The sequence below is a fragment of the Manacus vitellinus genome, unplaced genomic scaffold (genome assembly GCF_001715985.3).
Source record: "Manacus vitellinus isolate BGI_N305 unplaced genomic scaffold, ASM171598v3 scaffold_9_pilon, whole genome shotgun sequence".
NCBI lineage: Eukaryota > Metazoa > Chordata > Aves > Passeriformes > Pipridae > Manacus > Manacus vitellinus.
The window spans coordinates 13,473,305-13,497,771 of record NW_021940917.1 but is presented as its reverse complement, the minus strand read 5'-3'; the positions used below and the strand labels follow the sequence as shown (position 1 = coordinate 13,497,771).

The 24,467-nt window shown below is 40.4% G+C and overlaps 1 protein-coding gene across 6 annotated transcripts in view; it reads left to right on the top strand.

Annotated features, from left to right (window-relative positions):
* Positions 1–19,462, top strand: part of TDRD7 (tudor domain containing 7) — a 46,742-nt gene extending 27,280 nt beyond the window's left edge. For 5 of the 6 annotated variants that reach the window (XM_018086057.2, XM_018086058.2, XM_018086059.2 and 2 more), the window contains 11 exons: positions 4,499–5,079; positions 8,721–8,907; positions 10,402–10,513; positions 11,375–11,577; positions 11,713–11,847; positions 13,521–13,604; positions 13,767–13,901; positions 14,241–14,351; positions 15,785–16,275; positions 16,600–16,760; positions 18,991–19,462. In XM_018086057.2, the coding sequence (XP_017941546.1) occupies positions 4,499–5,079; positions 8,721–8,907; positions 10,402–10,513; positions 11,375–11,577; positions 11,713–11,847; positions 13,521–13,604; positions 13,767–13,901; positions 14,241–14,351; positions 15,785–16,275; positions 16,600–16,760; positions 18,991–19,211 (2,421 nt within the window). In that variant the 3' untranslated portion in view covers positions 19,212–19,462. The remainder of the gene's footprint in view (positions 1–4,498; positions 5,080–8,720; positions 8,908–10,401; positions 10,514–11,374; positions 11,578–11,712; positions 11,848–13,520; positions 13,605–13,766; positions 13,902–14,240; positions 14,352–15,784; positions 16,276–16,599; positions 16,761–18,990) is intronic. The other variant, XM_018086060.2, reaches the window with a different exon arrangement.
* Positions 19,463–24,467: the final 5,005 nt, after the last annotated feature.

The window sequence follows — 24,467 nt, the reverse complement described above, 5'->3', positions numbered from 1 at the left end:
CCTAGCTCCATTCCCCCCTCCCACATCTCAACCTAATGTGAGGTGGGTTTTTCCAGACAAAACACACCAGACTCAAAGTGGGGGAAAGGGAATATATTACAATGACTGTACAAATAAATACCATATCACATTATACACATGATCACAAACTATCTCTACCATGACATATGTATTTACAATGATCAGATCTCTTCTCCCCTCCAAATAAAAGTCCAGGAGGGAAAGAAGGACAGATCCCTTCCAGTCTCTGAACAGCAGCATCTTCTGAGGCAGCAGTCTGTCTTCTTCACATTGATGCAGCAGCTACAGACCCCTTCCAGTCTCTGAACAGCAGCATCTTCTGAGGCAGCAGTCTGTCTTCTTCACATTGATGCAGCAGCTCTGGCTGGCTTTCTGCCAGCACTCACGAGGGAGGTATCCAAACCTCTCTCGGCCCCATCGCCTCCAACCGAGGGGTCTTCCGTGGGCTTCGTAACCCCAGACAAGGTCGTATCACCACGTCATATCACGAAGACACAGGGGGGTCTTCGTGACGGTCTGGTATCTCCAGGAGACTCAGCTCCTTGCAGGGCCTCTGTGCCCTGTCTCTCAGGCTGCCACCGTGGCAGCAGTGCAAGGGGGGGGAGCCAAGGTCAACTCCCCCCGCATTCCTCTGGCCGTCCCGGTCCAGCTCCGGGACGCTCTGAGCTTCTCAGCTCCTCTCTCTCTCTGGTGCTGCATGTCTAAAACTCTTCTCCTTAATAGGAGTCCATCTCCCTCTTTTCTCAGAGGGATCTCAAAGGAGTTTTGGGGGCTGGTACAGTCTTACCCCCAGAACTCTCTCTCTCAGGCTGCTGGCTCTCTTTTTCCCGGCTCTCCTTCCAGGAGTCCTTTCTTTGGTGCTGCATGTTGCTTCTGCTGCTCCTCCAGTTCAGGTTCTTATCTCTGGCTCTCTGCCACCGTTTCTCTGGTCAGTGCCGGCTGCTGCTCTGTGCCCATGGAGAAAACATCTCCTGGCATAACTACAGGCACCTAGCCCAGCTTTATGCTGTTCCAGGTCCCTGCAGCCCCCCAGCCAGGGGCTGGGAGGGCCCAGAGGGCCCAAGAGGCTCAGAGCCCCTTCCTCGTGGCTCTACAACATGGCCACCTCTCCTACAACAACCAAACTACAACTCATCTCTTCCGGTGAGCTTGTGATATGTTTACATTTTTGCAGGAGCGCCCATTGGACAGAACTCCAAAACTTCCAGGGGTTTCCACCCCTTGGGGTCTACCACTTAATTTAGCCTCTGGGGGAAAACAAGATTCAAACCACGACAGATGTGAATGAATAAGGGTAATGAAGTGGGAGGGCAGAGAGGATGGGGCAGAAGGGGGCAACCTAAAGACACTCCTGTGCTTTACAGAGCTTACCACTCCAGCCCTAAGCACTAACTGAATCTGAGCAGGGAGTATCTTTACAATAGGGATCCTTTAGTCTAACTACAAAAAAAAAATACAAAAATATACCCAGTATGACTTAATTTTAACATTTCGGTTAAGTACAGAAGAAATTACAGAAACAGAATCATGGAATCACTAACGTTGGAACAGATACTGATCTCTTCTCTTTGATGACCTGTGATAGGAGCCGTGGGAAAGGCATGAAGCTGTGTCAGGGGAGGTTTAGTTTGGGTATTAGGAAAAAGTTCTTTACCCAGATAGTAGGTGGGCACTGAACAGGCTCCCCAGGGAAGTGGTCACAGCACCAAACCTGACGGAGCTCAAGAAGCATTCGGACAAGGCTCTCAGGTACATGATGTGGTTCCTGGAGATGTCTTGTGCAGGGGTAAGAGTTGGACTTTGATGGTCCCTTCTAACTCAGGATATTCTGTGATTCTATGATTGTGTGATTCTAATAATGTCGACCTGAGCTCATTTATAGTGTAGGAATCTGAAAAGACTTACTGAAATAGCATTTTTGCTGTCTCTAAATGGTTTACTCAGTCAGCATCTACAGCTTCTTCAAAACTGAAGTTCAGTGCCTAGAAAACCTCAGAGCTATTATTGGAGTTAAGAGGCTTAAAGATCTCTGAGGATCTTCTCTTCTTAGTCTTCTGCCAATCTTTAGTGTGTAAGGATTTATAGTCCTGTCAGCAAATATTTATTCAGCTCTGTTGCAGCCCTATATAAAGAGTTCTAGTCAAGAGAAAGGATGCATGAAGGTAGACTCTCTGCATCCAGCTTCTTTCAGGATGAGCTGCCATACATCCCAACACAGCCTTCTCAAACAAATTGTTGTCCTGATAATGCCAAGTATTTTCTGGAGCTAAAAGTTTCTTTGGCTGGTTATTTAAACAAATCACTCAATCTTCTGTGTAGACACAGGGGACATCCTTACCAATTCCTCTGTATCTGGGATGTCATTTTCTGCCAAGGTGGTGTGCACTGATTTCTTTTTCTGGGTCACTTGATATTCTTTGGTCTCTTGACTGTGTATCAAGGCCCTTGCAAGACTTCGATAGGTTTCTGTTTGGTTGTATTTTTAACCGAGCTCCTGTGGTACAGGGAGCATAATAAAATTCCCCATATCAGTGTACCTACAGATGTAGATTCTCTGTGTCGTGAATCATTGAAGGCATCTTTGATCCTTCTAGACTGCATGGCCAGACATGTTCTGTCATCTCTTATATCAACCTGACTAGCAAGATGCCTAAGACCTTGGTGAATTTACCATCCTTTGTATGATTTGTTTATATTTTTTCCTCTAGTAGATAACTGTTCTTTAGTAAGTAGATATCTATAGGACACTGCCTCTCCTCTCCCCCCACAGAGATATTAAGAGGGAATGTCTCCTTGGTTTAGTGAGCTTACTTGGAAAGACTGGAATCTTAAAGCTTGTTTGACTCATTCACATGAATCTGAGGAACTGAGGGTTGTTAGATGGCTTTGTTTGCCTTCTTATGTCTTATTCTTGCAGAAAATACTATTATTTTGGTTTTCACCGATAAAGAATAATTCAGACATGCCACCAAAAATGTGTGAGAGTTCTCCTACCTGGCTCATATTTTTTTATATCTATGAAAACTATTTTCTTTGTGATGATATTAGATAGCACACATGCTAGTGTTTGTGGAAGTTGACCAAGACCTACTCCCAAGAACCATTTCATACCTTGCTTTGGCACCAGCCTAGACAATGTAATGCAGAGCAAGTGTATGGAAATCCACTTCTGTAGTACATTTGCTGATTCTCAACTCAGGTCATCACGTGGCAATTTCAGCTGAGTGTGATGAGGTGTACATAGGATGAAACACATGGTTCTAGACACGGAAAAGGCCATTTTAAAATTTGTGTCCATGTATTGTAACTCAGTGTTTGTGTCTTGTTAGCATTATCTTGCTAATGAGTGACTTGTGTTATTCTTCATATGTAAGACAATACCTGAAGTCTTGTTCACTACGCTTCTGTTGTATGTTGATGGGGCAGAACTGCAAAGAATTACTTGGGCAAGGTTTACAAAATTCTGATGAGTATGGACATCAATAGTGTGGAGGTAAATGCTACTCCTGAGTAGGTGCAAGTAATTCAGCTGCTCCATGTTTTTTCATTGATCTGCTTCTGACAATTACTTCGATGAGGGTTGTTTCCTCTGAGGAAGGAACATCAAAGTGAAGCTACATGAACCTCAATAACTTTCTTTATTCCTGGAGTTGTTCTTGCTTAGGGACCAATGTAGAAACTCTTAAGAGCTTTTGTTATCTCAACTTTACGTAAATTCCTGTTAAGTGATGGTTGGATCTGTCTAGGTTGAGGAAACGGAATTTTATTGTGAGTTTGTTGCTACAGTTCTCAAACGGTGCTTTCAAGATTGTGACTTCAAACTATGTGAGATGCTTATTCTTGAACATAGCAAAGACTAGAGACATAGGGACTGGCGAAACATCTGTCTGGTTCTGGAGGAGGCTGTGAGCATGGCTTAAAAGGACCTAATCAGTTTTATTACAAAATTTTATTATGATACAGACATTTCTTCCTTGATTTCAGAACTTTCGTACTGAAAAATAATTCCCTGAGCATGACAGCAATAGTCTGCCTGACAGCACTGCCTGGCAAGTGTCCTCTTGTTTCTGAAGTATAGAATCAAATCCCATCTCCCTTTTGTTTATGATAGGCTTACCTTTGTGAAAGGTAGTGGGGGGGTAATGTGCAAAAGACCTAAGTTCGTGGAGTGCATCATCATCTTCTGGTCCTCCTGGGAGAAGAGAGAGATTGTACTTCTTTGGAAGCAAGTTCCAGTTGTATTGTATAGATTAGATACTTGCCCTGTACTGATGTAGTCATATGTGTTTGGTACCCTTCAAAACAGAGGAGGAAGCATTACAAGAAATACTACCCTGTAGTAACCGCCTCAAGCTTAGTTCCCCGTGGATGTCCACTTCAAAATCTGTGTAAAATGCATGTTATAAAAGTGTAATTGGCAAAACTTTTTAGACTTAGAGATACAACTGATTATTGGCTCTGTTTTTTGTTTTACAAGGTGGAGAAAATACACAGGGGCGATCAGATGGATGAACACCTTTATCCTGCAAAGAAAATACCACCGGCAGCAAAAAGCGATGCCGATCAGGAAAAGGCGTCTCAGAATGTTACGTCTTCAAAAGCAGACCCTTTGTTAAAACCGAATGTGGAGACCACGTCTGCATCACTGAGCAGCGACCTAAAGCAGAAAGTTGTTAGCATCTTGCTGAAATATTCCAATGGTCTTTGGGCTCATGCACTGCCCAAAGTGTACCAAGACACTTACCAAGCAAAATTTCCAGAAGACGTTCTCAGTAATCTAGAGTTGCTCTCAGATGTGTGTACGGTGGATTATGTATCTGAAGTCCCCAGAAGGGCTATCCTCTATGCTAAACCCCAAAGATGCATTGATGAAAACCTGAATGTCACTGAGAAAGTCCAGAGTCGTGATGGAGTGAAGGCCACAGCTGAACAGCAGGATGAAGAATCCAAGGACCAGTATCCAGAGAACATAACTGTTCCTTCTCTAATCATTCCGTCGGAAGGATCTGTGTCCATCGTGGTGTTAGAACTGAAAAACACTAATGAGGTCCTAATTAGGCAAGTTTGTATTTTGGAATCTATCTTTTTTGCTTTATTTATAAATCCACATAGTAACATTGTATAGATGTACCAGGAAGGAATTGCTGAAGAGGAGGTTTCAGGGCTTTATTATTTACTTAATTTGCTAATGAAACTTAAGAATCCTTTTGTTTGCCTAAATGGAAATTTTCCAAAACTTTTTCTGTCCTGAACTGATTGCTTCTATCACTGGCTTATATGAAATGAAGGCAGATTTGACTTGCCATTGCAAGACTTTTTAAAATAACCCTAGTACAACACGTAATAGTATTCAGATATTATTGTTGTTCTTACTAAATTACTTTTTACTTCTATAACTGACTTACTACTAACTAGATGTGACTTGAGTATGCTCAGATTCCACTTTGATTTTCACTTCTGGAAACAGATGAGGTTTCATCCAACAATAGACTACTAGTGCTTCTTGATTTGGTTACTGATCAGTCCAGCCTTAGAGGACAGTGTAAGAAGTGGATTGTAATGGCTGTCTTAGGTATATGCTATTGTACTGTTCCAGGATATACCATAATAAGCTTTGTATACTTCATTGTTGGAATAAAGTACTAGAAATCCTAGCAGTTCTTTAAAACTTAAAAAAAAAAAGTCAAACCCTAAACATTTTCATAGAGGATATTTCACTTTTAAAATTGTTTTAAATTGACCCTAGTCTTAAAAAGTTTATAGGGCACTTCAAGAGGATGAATTGAGTGACTGTGTGGTCATATGCTACAGTGACAGATTTCTGGTTTTTCCCCACTAATTTCTGCAGTTTCTGCTTTGGTTAGATAGCTTCAGTCATTCTCAGATGAGGATTGAATTAAGTATGTGTACAGATCCTATTACCCCATTCCTCATTACTGTTTGGCAGTATTCAATACACTGGGCTTATAGCTGAAATCTAGATATCCTTTTTCTCTAGGTCTCAGTAATATATTGTCTTGAACTTCAGGTGTCACTCCACTATTTTAGTGTCATGGAATCTCAAGGCTGATAGTGTGTAGCAAAGATCCCCTTACTTAGGGGTTACCAGAGGAATTTCCATTTGAGAATGTAGCCATCTTTGTTTTAGCAGCTGTTACCATTCCTGTATTGTGCTTTTTCTCATATAGCTTCTGTGTGCATTGTTTATACAGTTATTTTGTATACTGGTCTCACCACAAAGCGTAATTTAAGGCAAGCTTCTTCATCTGTCAAAAAGATTTGTCCTGTATCCAGCTAAACAAGTCAATCATTTTAGCAAAGAAGACACAGTTGGAATTTGTGAGTGACCCTCAGCTTAAAAAAAAAGAAATCACAGAAGAAAGAAAGAGAGGCTTTACGTTTTAGGTTGTTCCTGAGAGATCTCTTTGAAATTAGTCCAAAACATGAAATATGATGAAGATCAATAGTGGCAGGAAAGACAACCCATTTGAGACATAAGCATTCTGTATGCAGAGATACAGAAGCAGACACAGTGCATATGTTTTGCACTGGGAAGAGGAGGAACAAATTACATCTCCTACTTCCAGCTTGCTATGCAGGTGGAACTTAACTCTTCAAAACTTCTTCCTTCTCCCTGTACACCTTTTAATTCTGGCAGCATTGATAACTTGCTGCACATGGGAGTAACAGTTCTTAACCTTCTAATCTGTTATTTCAAGCATGTTTCCACTAATTATTTGGGAGGAATACTGTATGACACTGATGATCTGAGGGTGATTATATTAAAATTTCTCTACAAAGCAGCACTTCCCAAATTGTGGGCCACGTTTCTTGGACAGTGTTAAGGTTTCTGAATTTGTCAGCTCCATACAGGTACATGACGAAAATTAGTGGTCTCTTGGCCCTAGGTATGGAAATTACTACTTAGGGTTATGGGCAAGGTCTTTTTTCTTGATATGATGCAACCAGCTCTGAAGGGAATAGTTTTTTTGCCATGACAAGAAAATGTTCACGTGGACGTATAGGAGGGGAACAGTGCATGGGCTCATCTGTCCTTACATGTCCTACCAGTCCCTTTCTGCTCATCTACACAAGGACTGTTTAGGGGCTGTTGGTTGATGTTGGTTTTTGTAGGACCAATAAAATCAAGATTCCTCTTTCAGTCTTGGGGAGAGAGCAATATCTCTTTAGTATGTGGCTAAGTATTGTTTGGCTGAAACCTTTGAAATGCAGTAGTAGTGAAGGCAAAGCTGGAAGGTTTGGTGCTGTTTCTGTTTTGAGACATGGAACAATTCAGTGAGAATTCCGATGTAGTCAGTATGAAAGTGAGGTGATAGAAACACTCCTGGATATTTGCTGTACATGCACAACAGTGTGATTGAAGGCAGAGAGGATGCACTAGGTGCTGCTTTTGAATTCTCACAAGAAATAATTAACTGTCATGGTTTATTCTCAGGTACTTTAAGTTTCTGTGCTACAGCTTGGATACTTTTTTCCCCTCGTCTTTTTGCCTAGATGAAATTGTGTTGTATGTTTCACTGTGGAAGCATACTCCTCTGTTCCTTTCACAGTGGAGCAGCAAACATTACTGGACATGTGAACTAGTTCCAGTTGAAAAAGAATGCACACTTGTAGTGCCTGGCTACCTGCACATAGATTAGCCTCTAATACACTTTTTTTGAGGTGGCTTTACAGGATTCTTTTCTAAAAAAAAATCTGAAAAATAATTTTTCAATTGGCTTCGAGCAACCAAAAACTTCTTCAGTATGAGGCTCACCAATTACTAGAAAACAGTGAATGAGGCAGGAAATTTTGAGAGATTCTTCTGCTTTCTGTTGAGCTACTCCAACTGTCTATTAGGTATCCTTATGAAATAAATGTTAAAGAAACTTTTAAGTAGCACATACATGACTGTCACCCCACTTTATCTCTCCTTTGAAGGAGATGAACATTGTTTTGTAGAAATAAAAAGGCTGTCACCCTGAAAAGCGTGAGGCTGTCTTTGGGAAAATGAGGGTTCCCCTGGAATGTGATTAGATTTAATTTAATTTAATAAAGTTACCATAGTATGTCATAGTACAATATCTGCAATAATTTTGGGTATATAGCAGGCCTTCAGAATAAACTCAGATGTTTATAGGATGATGATCTAAACTACGTTGTAGAATTGTTCAGTGTCAATTCAGCATTTGAATATGCTGAAACAGTAGCTACTAAATACAAATTTTTATGTTTCCTTTTGGCTACTCTAATCTGACGTGTTTCTGAAGCCTTCAGAACTTCCTATTTGGAGTTTTCAGAAAGTTTATATACTTCAGTACGTACAAACTGCTTCAGTAAGAACCATTAGGTCAGCAACCTAATGCTGATTGATAGGGAGGGAGAGAGTAAACAGCACATGGTTTAACAGCTGATTTTAAAAAATATTTTAAATGTGTTGTTGTGGATCAACCTTAGTGAAAACCAGATTAAGATAGTGTTTGTTAATGATGGAGTAACTTTCTTTTTTTATACCCTGTTAATAGGAAAAGAGTTTGAATACTAGTATACTTAGAAACTATGTTTCTGAGTTTCTAAGTTTCCATAATTTACTCCTATATTCATATATGCATGGAAATGTTCTTATTCACCTTTTTTGAAGTTGCATCCTAACTCTCGTGTTGGTTTTTGTTTTGGTTCTTTTTTATAAAATACTGTAGGTTTGTGGGCAAAGATTATTCTTCTGCCCAGGAACAAATGGAAGATGAGATGAAAGCATACTATAGTCAGAATAGCACAGTGTCAGCAGCTCAGTCTCTGAGTGTTGGGCAGCTTGTTGCAGTACATGCTGGAGAAGACGCCTGGGTGCGTGCTCGGATAATTTCTCTAGAAGACAACAGAATAAAGGCAAGTAATTACCTCTTTTGGCACTTGGAGAAAGAATTGAAACAATCTTGCATTTTAGATACCTGGTTAATTCTTAAATATGCTGCAGGGTTTTTTTCTATCAGGTTTTTTTCCATAACTAATTTGAGTTTGGGGGCTTTTTTGAGTTTTATGTGGGGCTGGGCCCTCTAGCACTTTGGTACTGAAAATTTACCTCTGTTAGGAGGGACACTGCATTAGCACTATTTGGAGTGGGACAGAGGAAGGGAAAGGGAAGGACAGAATTCAGTTGCTGCTAGAGCTTTTTGAGGTCTTGTACTGAAGTATCTCTAACGTGCACTAAATAGCAAAAAAATGAGAAGGTTATATTTTCCCCTTCCAGGCAGATCTGGTATTCTGGGAGTTACATGTAGTATGCATTTTAGTTAAACCCCACTGAGATTATTTGACTCCTCTGTTAAACTTTCCCTGGGCCAAGCAGACTCTTCTTGTTATCTGCAGTTTAGTATTAGAAGTTTAAAAGAAGTTTAAGACTTCTCGATTATTTCTTGCCTCGTCAAACACTGATTATATACCCTTTTAATTTTTTTTTTTTGTTTCTTCCCCCAGTTAGGTGACTTTTTATCTAGGTCTTCTTAACATACTTGAACCATTTCATAAATACTTAAATAGCACATGTATTAGAATTGAGGATTTTCTGAGAGTTAGTATGATACCCTTCAGCTGGAGCTTGTTGGAGAGTGTCAGAACTTGGTTTTGAAAGACTGTTGGTTTTAGAGAAGTGGCAAGGACATAGGTGCCATGCTTGCCTCTAATTTCTCCCTAACTAGAGCTACCAGCCAAAAGAAGGCTACTGCTTTATTGAAGCATTTCTGGTTATCCTCTAACACAGTGTTCAGACCTCCTTTCAGTATTTGATAATCAAACGTTTTGCATGATGGAGTTTAGAAAAAAAGTTGTAGAAAGTCCTGTAAAGCCTTCTTTCTCTTACTTTAACTCCAGTTATTTGCTACCAATCAGCAGTTTCCATAATGGTTTCTTGCACTGACGGTGGTAATCAGAGTTAAGACAAGCATTAATCAAAATGATTCTCTTAATGCTGTAAAAACAGCAGGCAAAACTTATAATGGCACCTAAGTGGTATATGACTTTTCAACAGTTTCAAAACTTTATAAACAAAAATTGCCACTTTATTCCTTTCTTCACATGGTTTGAGGTAATGCATGCTGAACCCTCCAGAAGTGGTCCTATTAAGAGCTGAGATTCTGCAGAACAGTTGAAGAGGATGGTTTTGCAGAGATCTTGAGAATGAAGCTTTCCTTGAAAACTCTGAACATTCAGGCAGTGAGATAAATATGAAATTAATGGTCTAATATTCTACTAAATGAGCAAACTGTAATTTTCCTGTGGCTGCACAGAGAATGTGGTAACTGAATGCATTTCCCCTAGACTCAAGAAAACATATTTACAATGATATTGATGATCTTATGCCTTTATTCCCTTTTCCATTTTCAGGTACGCTATGTTGATCATGGCTTCACTGAGTTTGTTGAAAGCAACAGTGTGTACAAACTACAGAAACAGTTCAGTTCGCTTCCTTTTCAAGCTGTAAAGTGTAAACTGGCAGGTAAGAGAAAGGCAGTGCTGGCTGTACATGATTGATGGATTGAAGCATCTGTGAGTCTGGGAGTTTTGATCCTTGATCTATCCGTGTATGATAGATTTTGTCCAGCACAGCTAATCTAAACAGACATGGGTAGACATGGAAAGAAGAAAAAGGGAGGAAGAAAGGATGTGAAGAAGAAGAGTTTTATAAAGAACCTTTGATATTAGAAGACAATTATATCCAGTATCTATGTAGTCAAACTTAGTTGTTTCTGCACTTGGATGTTTTTGTCCCTTTTATGTATGTGAGCCTAAAGAAATAGGAGAATAAAGAAATAACATTTACTGTTGTGTGAAACAATGTACTAACACAACACCTTTTCCAAAATGAGGCACATCTCTTGTGACCAGGTCAGGCAGTATTTCTAAATATGGACCTATTTAGTTATTTTAAAGTGATCCTTCCCCTTTCAATACTTGCATACCTACAGACTTTTAGACTCTGCTGGAATTTATTTACCTTTCTAAAACTGGTAGACCTTTCTAAGTTTTTAAAAATATTTTATTTTTAATGCATAAAATTGCTGCGAATGAGCTTGGCTTTTTACTTTGGTTGGTTTTTTTAATACTTCAATACATTCCTTTGTTCTCTACACATTTGCCTCAACTCTTTCTGAAGAGGATCTTTTCTATTCTGCCCCACCCCCAAAGATGGCTGTCTATGTTAAAAAGGCAGAAATTAAGTAGAATTCAAGTAGGGGTGCAGTACGGCTTTCCTTTGCCTCATCCTGGTTCTCGGAAGTATTCCTATTGTGAACACAGACCTGGTTATTGGTTTTGCCTTTGAATACATCAATTCATAAAAATATGATGTGTCTTACAGGACTGGAAGCCTTTTGTGATGATCCTGTCCTAATAAAGACTGTGGAATCACAGACATGCTTCAAGATATTTGCTGTGGAAATATTGGAAAAAAGTGATATTCCTCTTCTTGTTCTCTATGACACGTCTGGAGAAGATGATATCAACATCAATGCTACTTGTCTGAAGGCATTGTATGACAAGTCCCTTGAACTGCACCTGCAGGTACCACTGTCCTGTTTCCTTCTCAATTCATTAAAATTCATTGACTGCTGAGGTCTTAGATGGACAAAAAACAGTACTAAGAAATTTGCTAAGTGGTTGTTTTTCCCCTTTCATGCCAAAATCTTACTGTTGCAGGTAGATGCACTATATACAAATGTCAGAGTAACCAGTGTTTTCTCTGATGGAACCCTGTATTGCCAAGTGCCATCCAAAGGCTTGTCTAGACTCTCTGAAATATTGCAGAAACTAGAAGACTACTTTGTTTACAAGGTATGTTCTGTGCTGAGGGAAGTGGTGAAGTCATGTAGCCTTTCTTCAGAGTGTACCAATCATTTTCCCTGTACATAAGTTCAAGTTTCTGTAGTAGCCATAGACTGTTCAAAAAGGCTATAAATTCTCTTCCTCATTTGGGGGTTTTTGGGGTGCATCTTTCAGCATGAGCAGTGTCTTTGAAGCTTTCTTGTTCAGAAGCAGTCTCTAAGGCTTCAGTAATTACTTCTAAACTTTCCTTGAATAGTTAGAACAGCAGCAGTATGGCTCTTAATGGGGAGCTTCCAATGGAAACTGTGTCAGATTGCTATAAAGCCTGGAGAGATACTGCTGTATTTTTTTTTTGCTGGAAATTTTACTTATGTGATGGAGTTGAGATGCGTAAACAGCCTGGCCCAGAGCACATTGTGCAAAGTGGCAGCAGCATAACCAAGATCTGTTCTTTTAAACCTGTCTTTAACCTGGAAATTCAATGGCTTTGCTCTGATATGCTGCATCACTTGTCCCCTTGTCCCCTTAGCTTTTGAATGTTGTTGCTAATATCAACTAGAAGTGATGTACAGGAGACATTTTCTGAAGTCTTAAGTTGCTTTAAAAAGGGTGTGTGCCAGAGAAGTCTGACATTCCACCACCCATTAACAGACACATGCACCAATCCTCACTAGACTCAAGAAAATTTATGCCAAAGAGATCTTAAGAGAATCTAATTTGTTGATAATTCAGCTGAGCCTTGCAGAATCAAATCATGTAATGCAGATCCTTGAAGATCCTGTTAGAACTGCTGCTTGTGACACTACTCTGTTGAAAGTGTTTTTAGGTGTGTAAGTTAAGCTTTAGACCTCTTGTGGAATCACCTGGAAATATTTTGTGTTAAACATGTCTCAGTTATTGAGACCCAGTTTCAAGCGAGCTCAACACTGAAAGAGTAAAGAACCCTGAAAGGCTTAGCAAAACAAAGGAAGGCAGCCAGACAGGTATTTCAAAAGTTTGTGGGTTTGGGAGAGAGTATGTGTTATGTTCTTGTTGCTATTGAAGAGAGACATTGATCTTCAGGTTCTTTAGTTAACAAGGTAAAAGAAGCAATCTTGACTTTGCAGCTGATCTTGAGAGTTGTTTTTTCTTTTCTTTTGCCTGGGCATTTAAACAAACTAAGCAGTTGATGGTTCTTCAAATCGAGTTTCTTCTTACCTTTTATAGTGTGCCTATTGTCTTGTTACATTATTTAGGATTATCATGGTGAATGTCACCCCCCTGAGACTTTCATTTGAGTCAGTAGTAAATTTGGTTTGCTAAATATCTCAAGGAATTATATGATTTAGAATATAAGCTAGGAGTTTCTTCAGTTTTCTGTCACAACTCTAAACTGCTCTTGCTTCTGAGAACAGTAAAGTAATTATTGGTGATTTCATATAATGTGTTTCTAAGTGTTGCTTTTTCCCCCTGACACTTTGTATTCTCTGTAAAAGACAGAGCTTGGAATTAAAGTTTTGCCAATTGGGGAAGCTTAAAACGACGTGATGAGAATGTTTCTGAGTCTGGAAAGAGACTTTATATTTGAAACAGCGTTTTTGCTTCTCAGAAATATTTATGTCATGTGTGGCTTTTGAAATGGTTAGTCGAGTGCCAGATAGTAATAGCTCCATGCTTTTTAATTTCTGTTTTTGTATTTGCAGCAGACTTCCGAGTTAAATGTGTTGCTGCCTTTCTGTGGCAAAATCTGCTTGTTTCCTTCTAAAGGAAAATGGGCACGTGTAGAGGTAAGAAGTATTCAAAAAAAACAGCTACAGTTTTCCCACATAGAAATGTCTCTTTCTTTTTTTTCAACTCAGTCTGAATCTTTAGTTTCCATAAAACATTTTATAGTGTGTGTCAGTGAGGCTTTTAACCTCAAAATTATGCTCTTGCTTTCTTCTTTTCAGATAAAAATTATTCACACTAGACGGGCACTGGATGTGCAGTTCATGGATACTGGAACTGTTGCAACTGTGAAAGTATCAGAGCTCAGAGAAATCCCACCACAATTCCTGAGAGAAGTAATTGCAATACCTCCTCAGGTATAAAGACATGTTAAAGCCTAACCTATATTAGTTCTCTTGCCAGTGTTTGTAGTGCTGCTATTTCAAGTTTTATGTAAGGAAATTTTGTTTTGTTTCATAGCATTCAACATTGCAGTGTATTTCTCTGTGCATCTTTGCCTGAAATAAGTCACAGTGTAGTCCTGTATATGGACAGTATGTCGTGTATGTTTGATAGTGCTGGTTTTGCATGTTGGCCCTGTCCCGTTCTGTTTGTCACACACTGTTGAATCTGCCAGCATTGTCCTGTGAACTGGAACTTGCAGACTAGTTTTCGTATTTCTAAATTATACCTTGTGTACTTAATTCTGTTTGTAGGCTTTAAAATGCTGCCTAGCAGATCTGCCTCCTAACACTGGCATGTGGACTCCAGATGCTGTACTGTGGCTGAGAGACACTGTAATGAATTGCCCTGAATTTAGCATGAAGGTAAATAGTCAAAATGCCTATGGGACTTGAAATCCACAGGCGTGGGAAGAGAGCATTGGAAGAATAACTTAAAAAATTTAACAACTTATCAAGTCGATTTTTGTTATAGAAATGTAAAAGTTTATAACCAGCTATTGGACATAAATCCTATACAAAGTCCTTTTCTTAGGACATTTGACATAAAACTTACTTGCTTAAGTGTGTTAGAATCTTCTCTTTTCTCCACAGGAGTTTAGCAACTTTCACAGCAGCTTTTCACATTTTGCTGTCTAAGTCCAAATATGCAGCTAGAGTTATTTTACCAAATGATAAGAAAGAAACACAGTTGTTCATGTTTCAGCACATAAAAATATGCAACTTTTGAGTTAATCTTGAATTACTTTTATGCCTCTTGTGAGCATAGCTTTTTCTCCTTCTTGTCTTTGAAATCAGCTTTATTTTTTGTTTCCTTTTTCTAATCGAGTTTGATTCAATACGTGCTTTGTATACTTAGAATTTTTCTTATCTTTGAGGTAAAATTATTTCCATTTGCAATGTATCCTAACCAGTTCAATTAACTGAAAATATACTTCTAAAGAAAATCTATTACTTACTACAGACTAAACAAAACTAGTTTCCTAAAAAATTTCATTCCATATGCTGTCAGAGCACTTTGAAGAAGTGCTTTGTAGCTTTCCTTAACTTTTTTGCTTGCTTTAGTCTAGACCTCTAGTCTGAGGCTTATGCCTGTTACATCTGGCTTTTCTAAACATCCACTTCCAAGAGAATTTGTGTTTGGTGCTAATTTTTACTGGATTAAATAGGAGACAGCAGGTGTGTGCTTTAATTGTGGAAAGTTTTTATTCCTGGGTAGGAACATAAACAGAATAATCTCTAAAGAAATGTTATGTAGTTTCTGAAATTAAAATTTCAGTGCTTTACTATTAATAATGCTAGCATATCTGATGTTAAATACGAAATATTTTTATGTTGGTGCTTGAAAATTATGCATTATACAAACCTGGAAGCTTTGTTCATCTTTATTTTTTTTCCATCCTTAATTTAGTAGGCTTTACTTCCTGTAATGGCAGGAAGATATTTTGAAGGATTATGTGTTAATATTTAATAATTGTTTAGAGCTGTATGGACACTGGCTACTGTTCCACTGAAAGCTAGAATTGTGTAACGCAGTATTGGGATTGAACCTGTTGGGCAGAATGAAGCTCAGTTCAAGCTTTGTGCTTGCTTTACATGAGTGGAATAGCTGCAAGTGCTCTTTTTATCTGCTGTGAGTGGTCTACTCTCCATGACTTCATTAACGTTTTTGGGAGAATCTTGAAAATACTTCTGTGCATAAGTGCAATGAACTGTTGCCACTTTAGTCTTCAGTACAAAATCAGACGTGGATTTAAATAGTTACTAACTGGATATTAAACTGTATTTTGTGTTCCAAGGTGATTAAACAGGATGGTTCAAAGGGAATTGCACACGTTTACTTATTCGCTCCAGAGAATTTCCCAGACATGGATCGAAGCATCAACAGACAGATCAAAAATGCAGACTTGTGGAAGCATCAGAAAGATGTTTTCTTGAGCGTTACACCCAGTGGGACTAGCTCCACAAAAGTTATAAGTGACGGTGTTTCAGCTCTGCAGTTAACTAGTGGGAAGCTGGAGAAGAGTTTCTCTGATTCAGCCAAGGAGCCCAGCAGTGCAGTGTCTGCTGTCGATATGCCTCCTCCTCTACCCTTGCCAAAGCCTGGCGAGCTCATGGATATCTATGTCTCAGTGGCCTGCCATCCAGGCCACTTCATTGTCCAGCCTTGGAATGAGCTAAACAATCTGTATGCCCTGATGGAAGAAATGATCTTGTACTACAGCAGGGCAGAAGAGAAAGCTGTGAATATTGAAAAAAACAAGCTATATGCAGCTAAAATTGGAGATGAGTAAGTAGATACTTAAATTACTTAAAATCTTTGAAAGCAAGCTTAACTCTGCTAAGCTAGGCAAGCCTAGCTTTGCTTAGTCCGCATTGTTAACCAGGTGGCAGATGTCCAGTGATATCTGAGAGATTAAGGGAGTAAATGAGGTTGCACTCCCTTCATGCTTCCACACTGTAGTCGGAATAGTTGACTTTTATTCAGCTAAATCCAGATCTGGGAAGCCTCAGACATGGTTAAGATCTTTTGGTTGTGTATTATTTTTTCCGGTGCCTTGACAGTGTGTGAATATGAATTCAAATTGTCTGTGCTTGTTCTCCCCCTTTTTAGGTGGTACAGGGTCACAGTAAAAGGAATTCTTAGGAACGGTTTTCTGTCAGTGTATGAGCTGGACTATGGCAAACATGAGTTTGTCAGCATTCGGAAAGTACAGCCACTCACAGATGCATTTAGAAGACTGCCTTTCCAAGCTATAACAGCTCAGCTTGCAGGTAGGTAGCAAGCTTTTACAATTGTTTTTGCTCAGGTCTGCATCAGTGGGGATACCAAATGAGCAGAAATGTAAAGTGGACAAAATCACAGATTAGTGGTGTAATTGTTTTTTTTTTTTTCTGAAGTGCACCTGCTTGCAGAAACATGCTTAACACATACGTGTTTGTGTGATCTAAGTAGCTCTGCTTTTCTTCTTGGCATAGGTAGTGATAATTCTGTTTTGTTATTTGTTTCTTTAAGTTAATGAAGCACTTTTAGTTATCATGTGTTGAAAATGAAGATTGCTTAAGCTTTCCCAGCAACTGCTTTTTATTGCCATGAAATTTGTCATTTAATGTGTGTGATATCTAATATGCAAAGGACATGGAAATCAGAACTAAGTGGTTTTTTGGATCCTTTAACGTAAACAACTATGAAGTGTGAAAGTTATGATGTATCTGTTGATAAGAATGTAATGTTCTGATTATCCTAGTTTGCATAAAGTTGGGAACCTAGATGCTGAATTTCTGAAGAAATTTTACATATATATCTGGCCCCATTGTAATTTGCAATTTTGCAGTGCGTACTTGGAATCCCAAATTGCCTGAAATATATTGGTTTTCTCAGACAAATAAAAAAACTCCACAAGAGGAGTGAGGGCTTTTAATAAGCTAAAGTAAAATAAATTTCCTTGAGAATATGAGGCACAGAGAATGTGCATACATCTGAGACAATTAAAAAAATAAAACTTGATCTCTTCTTGCTGTCTTTTCCAAATTTTTCTTTCATTTCTGTGTTGCTTTCAGATGCATGCATCTCATCTTAGTCAGCTCCTGCTTTCTGCCGCTGTTTGGTCAGCACTAGTCTAGATTTCAGTCACAGAATGTGCTTGTTGGAAGTGACAGGCCACAGGGTTGGTGCTCTGATCCTGGTTTTCCTTCTGTGGATCTGCTTTCCTGTATGGCCTCAGTGTGACCTTGGGGGTTGCTTTAAGCTAGTGATGATGGATGTGTTACTGACAGGCTGGGTCCTGGGAGTGCAGTGCTGTAATGAAGCTGATTTCTAGCTGTGTCTGTCTTCTGGGGTAGTACAGGATCCAGCTGAGCAAGCCTGCAAGTCATCCACTTTTCCTGCTTCACAGAGTTCCCCAGGTAGCTAGTTAAGTTTGCCTCTGAGATGCTTCATATTGTCAAAGCAGGCCAACTGAGCCTGGAAGACCGGTAACTATTGTCTTGCTATTCTTTCACTTCTTTCTCTCTGTTTTCATGTCTCCTACCTCTTAGTCTCTGGTTTGTTCCAGTGTAAAATCCCATTTGCTTCCACAGCAGCCTTTCCTAACATTAGTTACCCTTTCTTAAGTGTTGATTAACTGTTGGCTTCTAATTCCTTCTGTAATCTTCAGGCAGCTGTGTTACCGTGTTGTCCTATCAGTGGCAAGCTGCTGCTAATAGTAGAAGCACAGTATTGTCACTTTGCTGTTCTACTTCTTTTACCCACAAGCTGTTTTTTGTGTATTCCTTCATGATATTTGAGCCCCTGTGTCTAAATGCTGTACACTGGCAGTGAGTGGTCTGGGGAGACTGAATCCCAAGTCTGCATGAGCCACTTCTTTCCGTGTGGTTTACAGCCGCATTTAAAAATCTGTTCATGTTCTAGCAGACTTGACTTTATGGGATTTTGAGACTTTGCTTTGCTCTGACTTTGACTTTGCTCTGAAAAAAATAAGAGCAGTTGTGAGGCATTTAGGCAGAGTTTTAATTCGTTTCTGCCCTCTGCAGAAAGTTTGGGACTTGAAGGCTCGGTTGATGTTTTAGTAGCTGATGCTGCTTTGGAATGAAGAAAACTTAATCTAAAGAAAGGCCAACAGGACAGATAATTTCAGCATCCTCAGGCTGAAGACAAAGAAATTTTGTTTTGAAAGGAACTTTCAAAAAGGTTCCTGATATGCCCTGATCATGCAAGGCAGCTGATATACTTTGAATTTCTCAGTGAGTCAGTGCATTTGCCTTTCACTCTCCATATCTTTAGACTTCAAGAAAAAATAGATGTCCTAGTCTGTGTAATAATTAAGCTCGTTTGTGTGGGAGATGAGTGAGCTTGTTTTTCTTTTCTAGGTTTAACTTGCATTCATTAGCACTTTAGCATCTGTTTTCTCAAGTATTTAAACATACCCCACTTCTTTATAAACTTAATAATTCAGATTGATCTAGTCTATAAATGACCTTCTGTTTTGCTTTACATTTGTCCTAGGAGTGAAAAACCAGCAGTGGTCAGAAGAGGCATCAATAGTGTTTCGGAATCTTGTAGAGAAGAAACCCTTTGTGGCACAGATACAGGCAGTTAATGAAAGCACTAACTCTTGGGATCGAAAAATAGTGACTTTTCTCGTGGACACATCTCTTCCACATATTGATACATGGATTCATGATTTTGTGTCACAAAGTCTTGTGGAATTTTCAAAGAGTGATTAATCACCACTTCTGAAACGTAGCAGCTTAGTGATGAAATAAGTAACAAGCTTTGAAGAGAAATATAACTACTACATGGCCTTGAAGACATAATGGGGATAAAACTGAAATATCTGTGTTTGTTTAACAAGTTTGGTTTCTGTTGACTTCAGTTGATTTTTTGAAAATTTTCATGTTGTTTACCATTGTAATGCTAGAATATTTAGATTAAAATATTTAAGAAGTTATTTATCAATAAAACAATGTTGAATTTTGTTCTTGTGATCGTTTCCTAATTTTGGAGGGGTTTTTATCTCATAGTATTATTCAGAGCCACTTACTGGGTAGTCCTCCCTTTAACAAACATTTTTATTACTTGTGAAACATGGATGCAGTCCTCAATATTTCTGAGTTTGTTGTCAGCGACATACATTGCTGGTGAGCTTTTCCCCCTTCCTTGACTTCATAGGCATTGAATAGTGCCTTGTTGGGGACACTGCATTTGTGGGGCTCAGTTTTCACAGAAGGGTTTGCGCTTTGTTTGCTCACTAGTCTGTTTGCTGCTCTTTAGCAGTGATACCATTTCTCTGAATTCTCCTCTCCCCTTCTCACCCCACCCCCCTGACCAGTTGCTAAATGTGAAGCATTCCTTTCCCACTTTTTTGATGGCTCGTTTTCATGTTTGCTTCTGAGAAACTTTAAAGGACTGCTCCCTGGAGACAGGAGCAAGCAGAGTCCTATAAGCACGTGGATGGGTGCTTAAAGTCCTCTGAACATGGTATTTTTGGACTACTTTAGAACCTACTTCATTTTTGGCCTTAGAAATATTTAGAGGAGTTGTAGACATGGTTATATTTTGTAGTCTGCTGCCTAGATTTGAGTTTGCTTGCCATAGTTCCTTCAGATTGTTAAGCAAGCACCGTATTAAAGCTTTATGCGATGAAAGCCAGCAACGGGATTTTCTTTGCTGCACCTGGTCGTATAATATTTCAAGTAGTGCACAAGCTGAGCTAAGAAATTCTGCCCTTAATGCTGTTTGCAGGAGTACAGGAGACTGGGCAGAAAGGAAACCAAGACTGAATGGTGAGGTGCATGTTAGGGTGGGAGAGAGAAAATGCATACAAATACTCTGAGTAAACAAGCTATGTAAGCATGTAAGACATTTGCACTCTCAGTCTAACTCTGGTGTAGTTCTGGAGAAGGTCTGAGCTAAGCAGCAAGGAGTCCTCTGGGGAGACTGGTGAGTGTCTCTCTGCCTGGACTGTACGCAGGGTATAGCAGAGCCCTAATAAATAGAGTGGGCAGTGGTAAACTAACAAACTGCTAGTCTAATGCAAATTGCTACTTCATGGTCCTCTCCATATCTGAGTATACTGAGGTTTGAGTCAAGATCCTGAGTGTACTTGTTGAGAAAGGTAAATTAACCATGAAAATATCGGGTTTTTTCCGTATTAATCAACTTCTTCTTCAGCTGCCACAGCAGAGTAGGTGAAGAACACAGGTGAAGGAATCCATGGGGTGATAACTACTGTAGGATAAACTTCCATGCAGAAGTTTCCCTCTGCATAGGATATGTTCTAAGCCTGAAAATTTGAATGACAGAGGACACTAGGATGAGACAAGCACTTCCCTGAGCTCTTCAAGAGAGTGAGAATTTACCTGTGTGTCTAACACGTCACCCTCATCTGCAATCATGCAGTCTGATGGCTAGAAGCCATTGTAACGGCACAGTGCATTTTGCTGGAGCTATTTTGAAGCTTGGTTTCGTGAGAAATACCCATGCTGTGTTTGCATCCTTTAAGGCCTGGGCATCTGCTCTTTGCCAGAAGTTCATTTGCACTCAAGATGGTTTTCAAGCCTGTCTGCCCCTTCTGGAACGTGCCTCACCCTGTCCTTGGTTGTCAGTGGCTAAGAAGCCCAGATGAGAAGTAAGGACAACAGTCCTGTGGTCTCACAGCTCAGTGCTGGAGTTCACATGGCTAAAACAGAGTGCAGTGTAGCTGATGAGCAAACCCAGGAGCACCACTCTCCGTGTGGTGAATTGTTTTGTGCCTGCATGGAACATACACCCTACCCCAAAGTTAACACATTGCTGCGTTCAGTTCATACACTGTGTCCAGAGAGGCTGCACTGAGATGTCTCTCCATTCCCACTATGCAGGACAAACTCTCTCTTCAGTGTCTCCATTACTAGTCCATTACAGTACAGGTACTGCGCTGTTACTGCCATCTCCTTACGCTGTGATTTTGTTTGCAGAACTATGATTTTAATGTTACTCTATCACTGACCAACCCGTAAGATTCTCTGATACGCTTGCTAATTGACCTGCTAGTGCTCTTAAGAGTACATTTTGTGCTGCTCTGCTTTGAAAAACGTGCAGAAGATGTTGACTGCGCTCAACATTGAGCGCTTTGGGCTTGCTGAAGTTTTTGAACCGTGAAATAGTGTAATCAGCAGATAGTCTGTGGATCCCAGGAGGCGTTAGGCTGCTCTGTGTAAGTTGTTCACGCAGAATGCTGCATGGTTTTTAGCTTCAGTTTTTCAGCAGTCTGCGTTCCAGGGTGGTTGTGAATGGTTTCTCTGCTTTCAGGAATGCATGGCACTTCACCAGGGGTGCTGCCATAGCCTGTGTCTGAATCCAGCAGGTGGTGGAGTTAGTTTCACATGATCTTTCCATTCTGACAGCTGTTAGAAAGGCCTCCCCTGGAACCCTGAAGGCATTGTCCTATAGGAAAGATGTGGATTATTCACAGAGAAACGAGAGGAAAGCAAGAACAATGGAAGTCTAGATAGTCTGATTTAAAAAGTAGGATTTGCAGTTAGTCTGGATAGAAGAAGGATAAAGAGGGGAACACTTTCAGAAGTGGTCACTGATAACTGTTTTATATATAAATAAAATAAGGCATGTAAAAGCTTGAATTGCAGAAAGGGAGGTTTATATTAGGTGTCAGACCATCTTTCTAAATAGAGGGGCAAAGCCTGGAAATTCGTTGGAACTCCAGTTTCATTGTAAATGCCAAAACCATGTAGGATGTATCTGCAGAAGCCCAGCTGATCCTCCCTTGGAATGTCGATATGGAATGTGTAATTCTTGGGACCTCACCCAGGATAACTTCCCAAACAAAAAAAGAGAATGCAGCTTTGTTAGACATGTTTTGTGGATCACAGTGAATTTTATAAAATGGAAAATGAGCATTCATTACCTAGGGAAAACAGATGACACTGTAATAACTAAAACAAAGCAGATATCTTATTTTCCCAGGGCTGTGAACAATAAGCACTTTCAAACCACTTCTTTTCTGTTTATTCTATCTCAGCTGTATTTTGTTGACTTTACAAAGTTATAGTTTACCTGTTCTCTTCTCCCAGCGCGTTCACCCTGGGTCATTTTGAGGAACTCTTATTTCATCAGAGAAATGTGAGAACCCTCTTTGCCATCCCAAAATGAATTCTTATCTCCAAGGTTTCCACTCCTGGACTCCTCTTTCCCCATTTGAGAAGAATTTTGTTGCAAGGATCTTTTGTCTCTGTGTTTTCACCGCACTCATCCTTTGTCCTCACAGTTATTATGCGTGAGGCAAATCTTGGAAAGAGCCTACATTCTCATGTGCTGCTTGTATTAGACAAGAAAAGTGAAGAAGAGTCATGCCATGAAAAAAAACATCACTTTAGACATTCATAAAGCTTGAGAGCTTCCTTTTGTGTTCTTTCGTTCTTTGCTGATATTTTCAGATTGGACTGGAAGTCTTAAACAGAATTGTCCTGCCCTGTGAAGTTAGAAGTTGGCTAGGGCAGGAGGTTGTGATCTGAGCAGACATGGTTCAAGCATGCTGAACCACTTCCTCTAGAAGCCTACGTGTAGTTAGACTTAGTGAAACTCGGTGTCTTGTGAAAAGTGCTGCATGGTACATTTTACTTGCAGTGTTCATTCCTGCAGTGTGTCACGGCAGACAGGTGAAAAAGTATCACTGATACACTGAAAACAAATGTGCTGAGAAGCTGCGTTAATGTCTTGCCTGATGGAGACAGGCCAAATGCATTCTAAAGGGGCTGTAGCGCTCACCTTGGATGAGCTGCTGGTGCACACAAAGCTAGATGTGACAGCGGCCAGCCAGGATAAAAAATTAAGTGCTATGTATCTCAGAGAGCCAAACCAACGTGGCCTTAGTAGGGAAGCTTGGTGGTGCCAGTGGATCCCTTCCTGAGCCACTCACAGCTGGCACAGCGTTGAGAAAGGCAGTTGGTAAACAGGTGGCATAGACACTGGTGTCCAGGTTTGTCTGGTCTGGTACCAGTCAGGCTTCTTCAGCCGGAACAAACTCAGGCATTTGCGGGAATTGGGTGGTTCTGAGAGTGCCCTTTTCTCTCCTGCCAGCAGCTGGGATGATGACAATGACCTGGGCCATAATCCTGCTCACCTCAGCAAGGCATGCACCGAATCCGTTTGTATTCTTCATTTGGCCCAGCTGTGCGCTGTATTTCCAAGGCTAACTGCAGATCTTTCCGAAATGCCATGGGACGTGGAACTTCAGTGCCAGCCAAGTCAGCTGTATGACAAGCCATGCAAAAAAAGCCAGATGCCATCTCATGGAGACTGCAGGCATTTTCAGATGAGGGTCATCACTAGGTCTGGGAAGTATAGGGCTGGAGAAGCATTCAGATAGACTGCCCTCCTCTGATAAATCTGGGACCCCCTCCGCTCTTGGCTTGTGGCTGCTGGTGGAGACTGGAGAGCAGAGAGGAGGGGGAGCTTGGGGATGACAGTTTGTAGGAGATTTGTTAAAGTCCCATGGATTTGTCCTATAATAACTTTTTACAGTGAGTCAAAGGTGAGATGGGGAAAGGAGATTTGGCAGCAACATCAACACTGTGGACACCATAAGGTTGGAAGGCAGCTCTCCTGGGCTGATGGCAGACTTGAAGCTGCTCTAGGTAGGAGGTGGCTGTCACTGGAGGTATGGGGCAAATTGATAGGGAGTAAAGTAAGACCGGATGAGTAGGTACTTCGATACAGATGGTGTTTGTGGGGAAGTGGCTTCTATAAAGTGTCCATGCTTGCAGCCACAGGTTCCCTGCAGTGCTGGTAGTGGTGCCATCCTGCCAGAGGCCTGAGTGGCTGTGACTTGGTCTGGCTGAGCCTTGAGAGTCCCCTGTGCCCCCTGTCCCAGTGCTGCAGCACTCATCCCGGGAAGGAGTTTTTCCAGGCATAGTCTCAGGGTACTTTACAGTGACCTGGATCCCCATGAAGATGCGTGCACATCTTCTGGGGTTTCCCAAAAG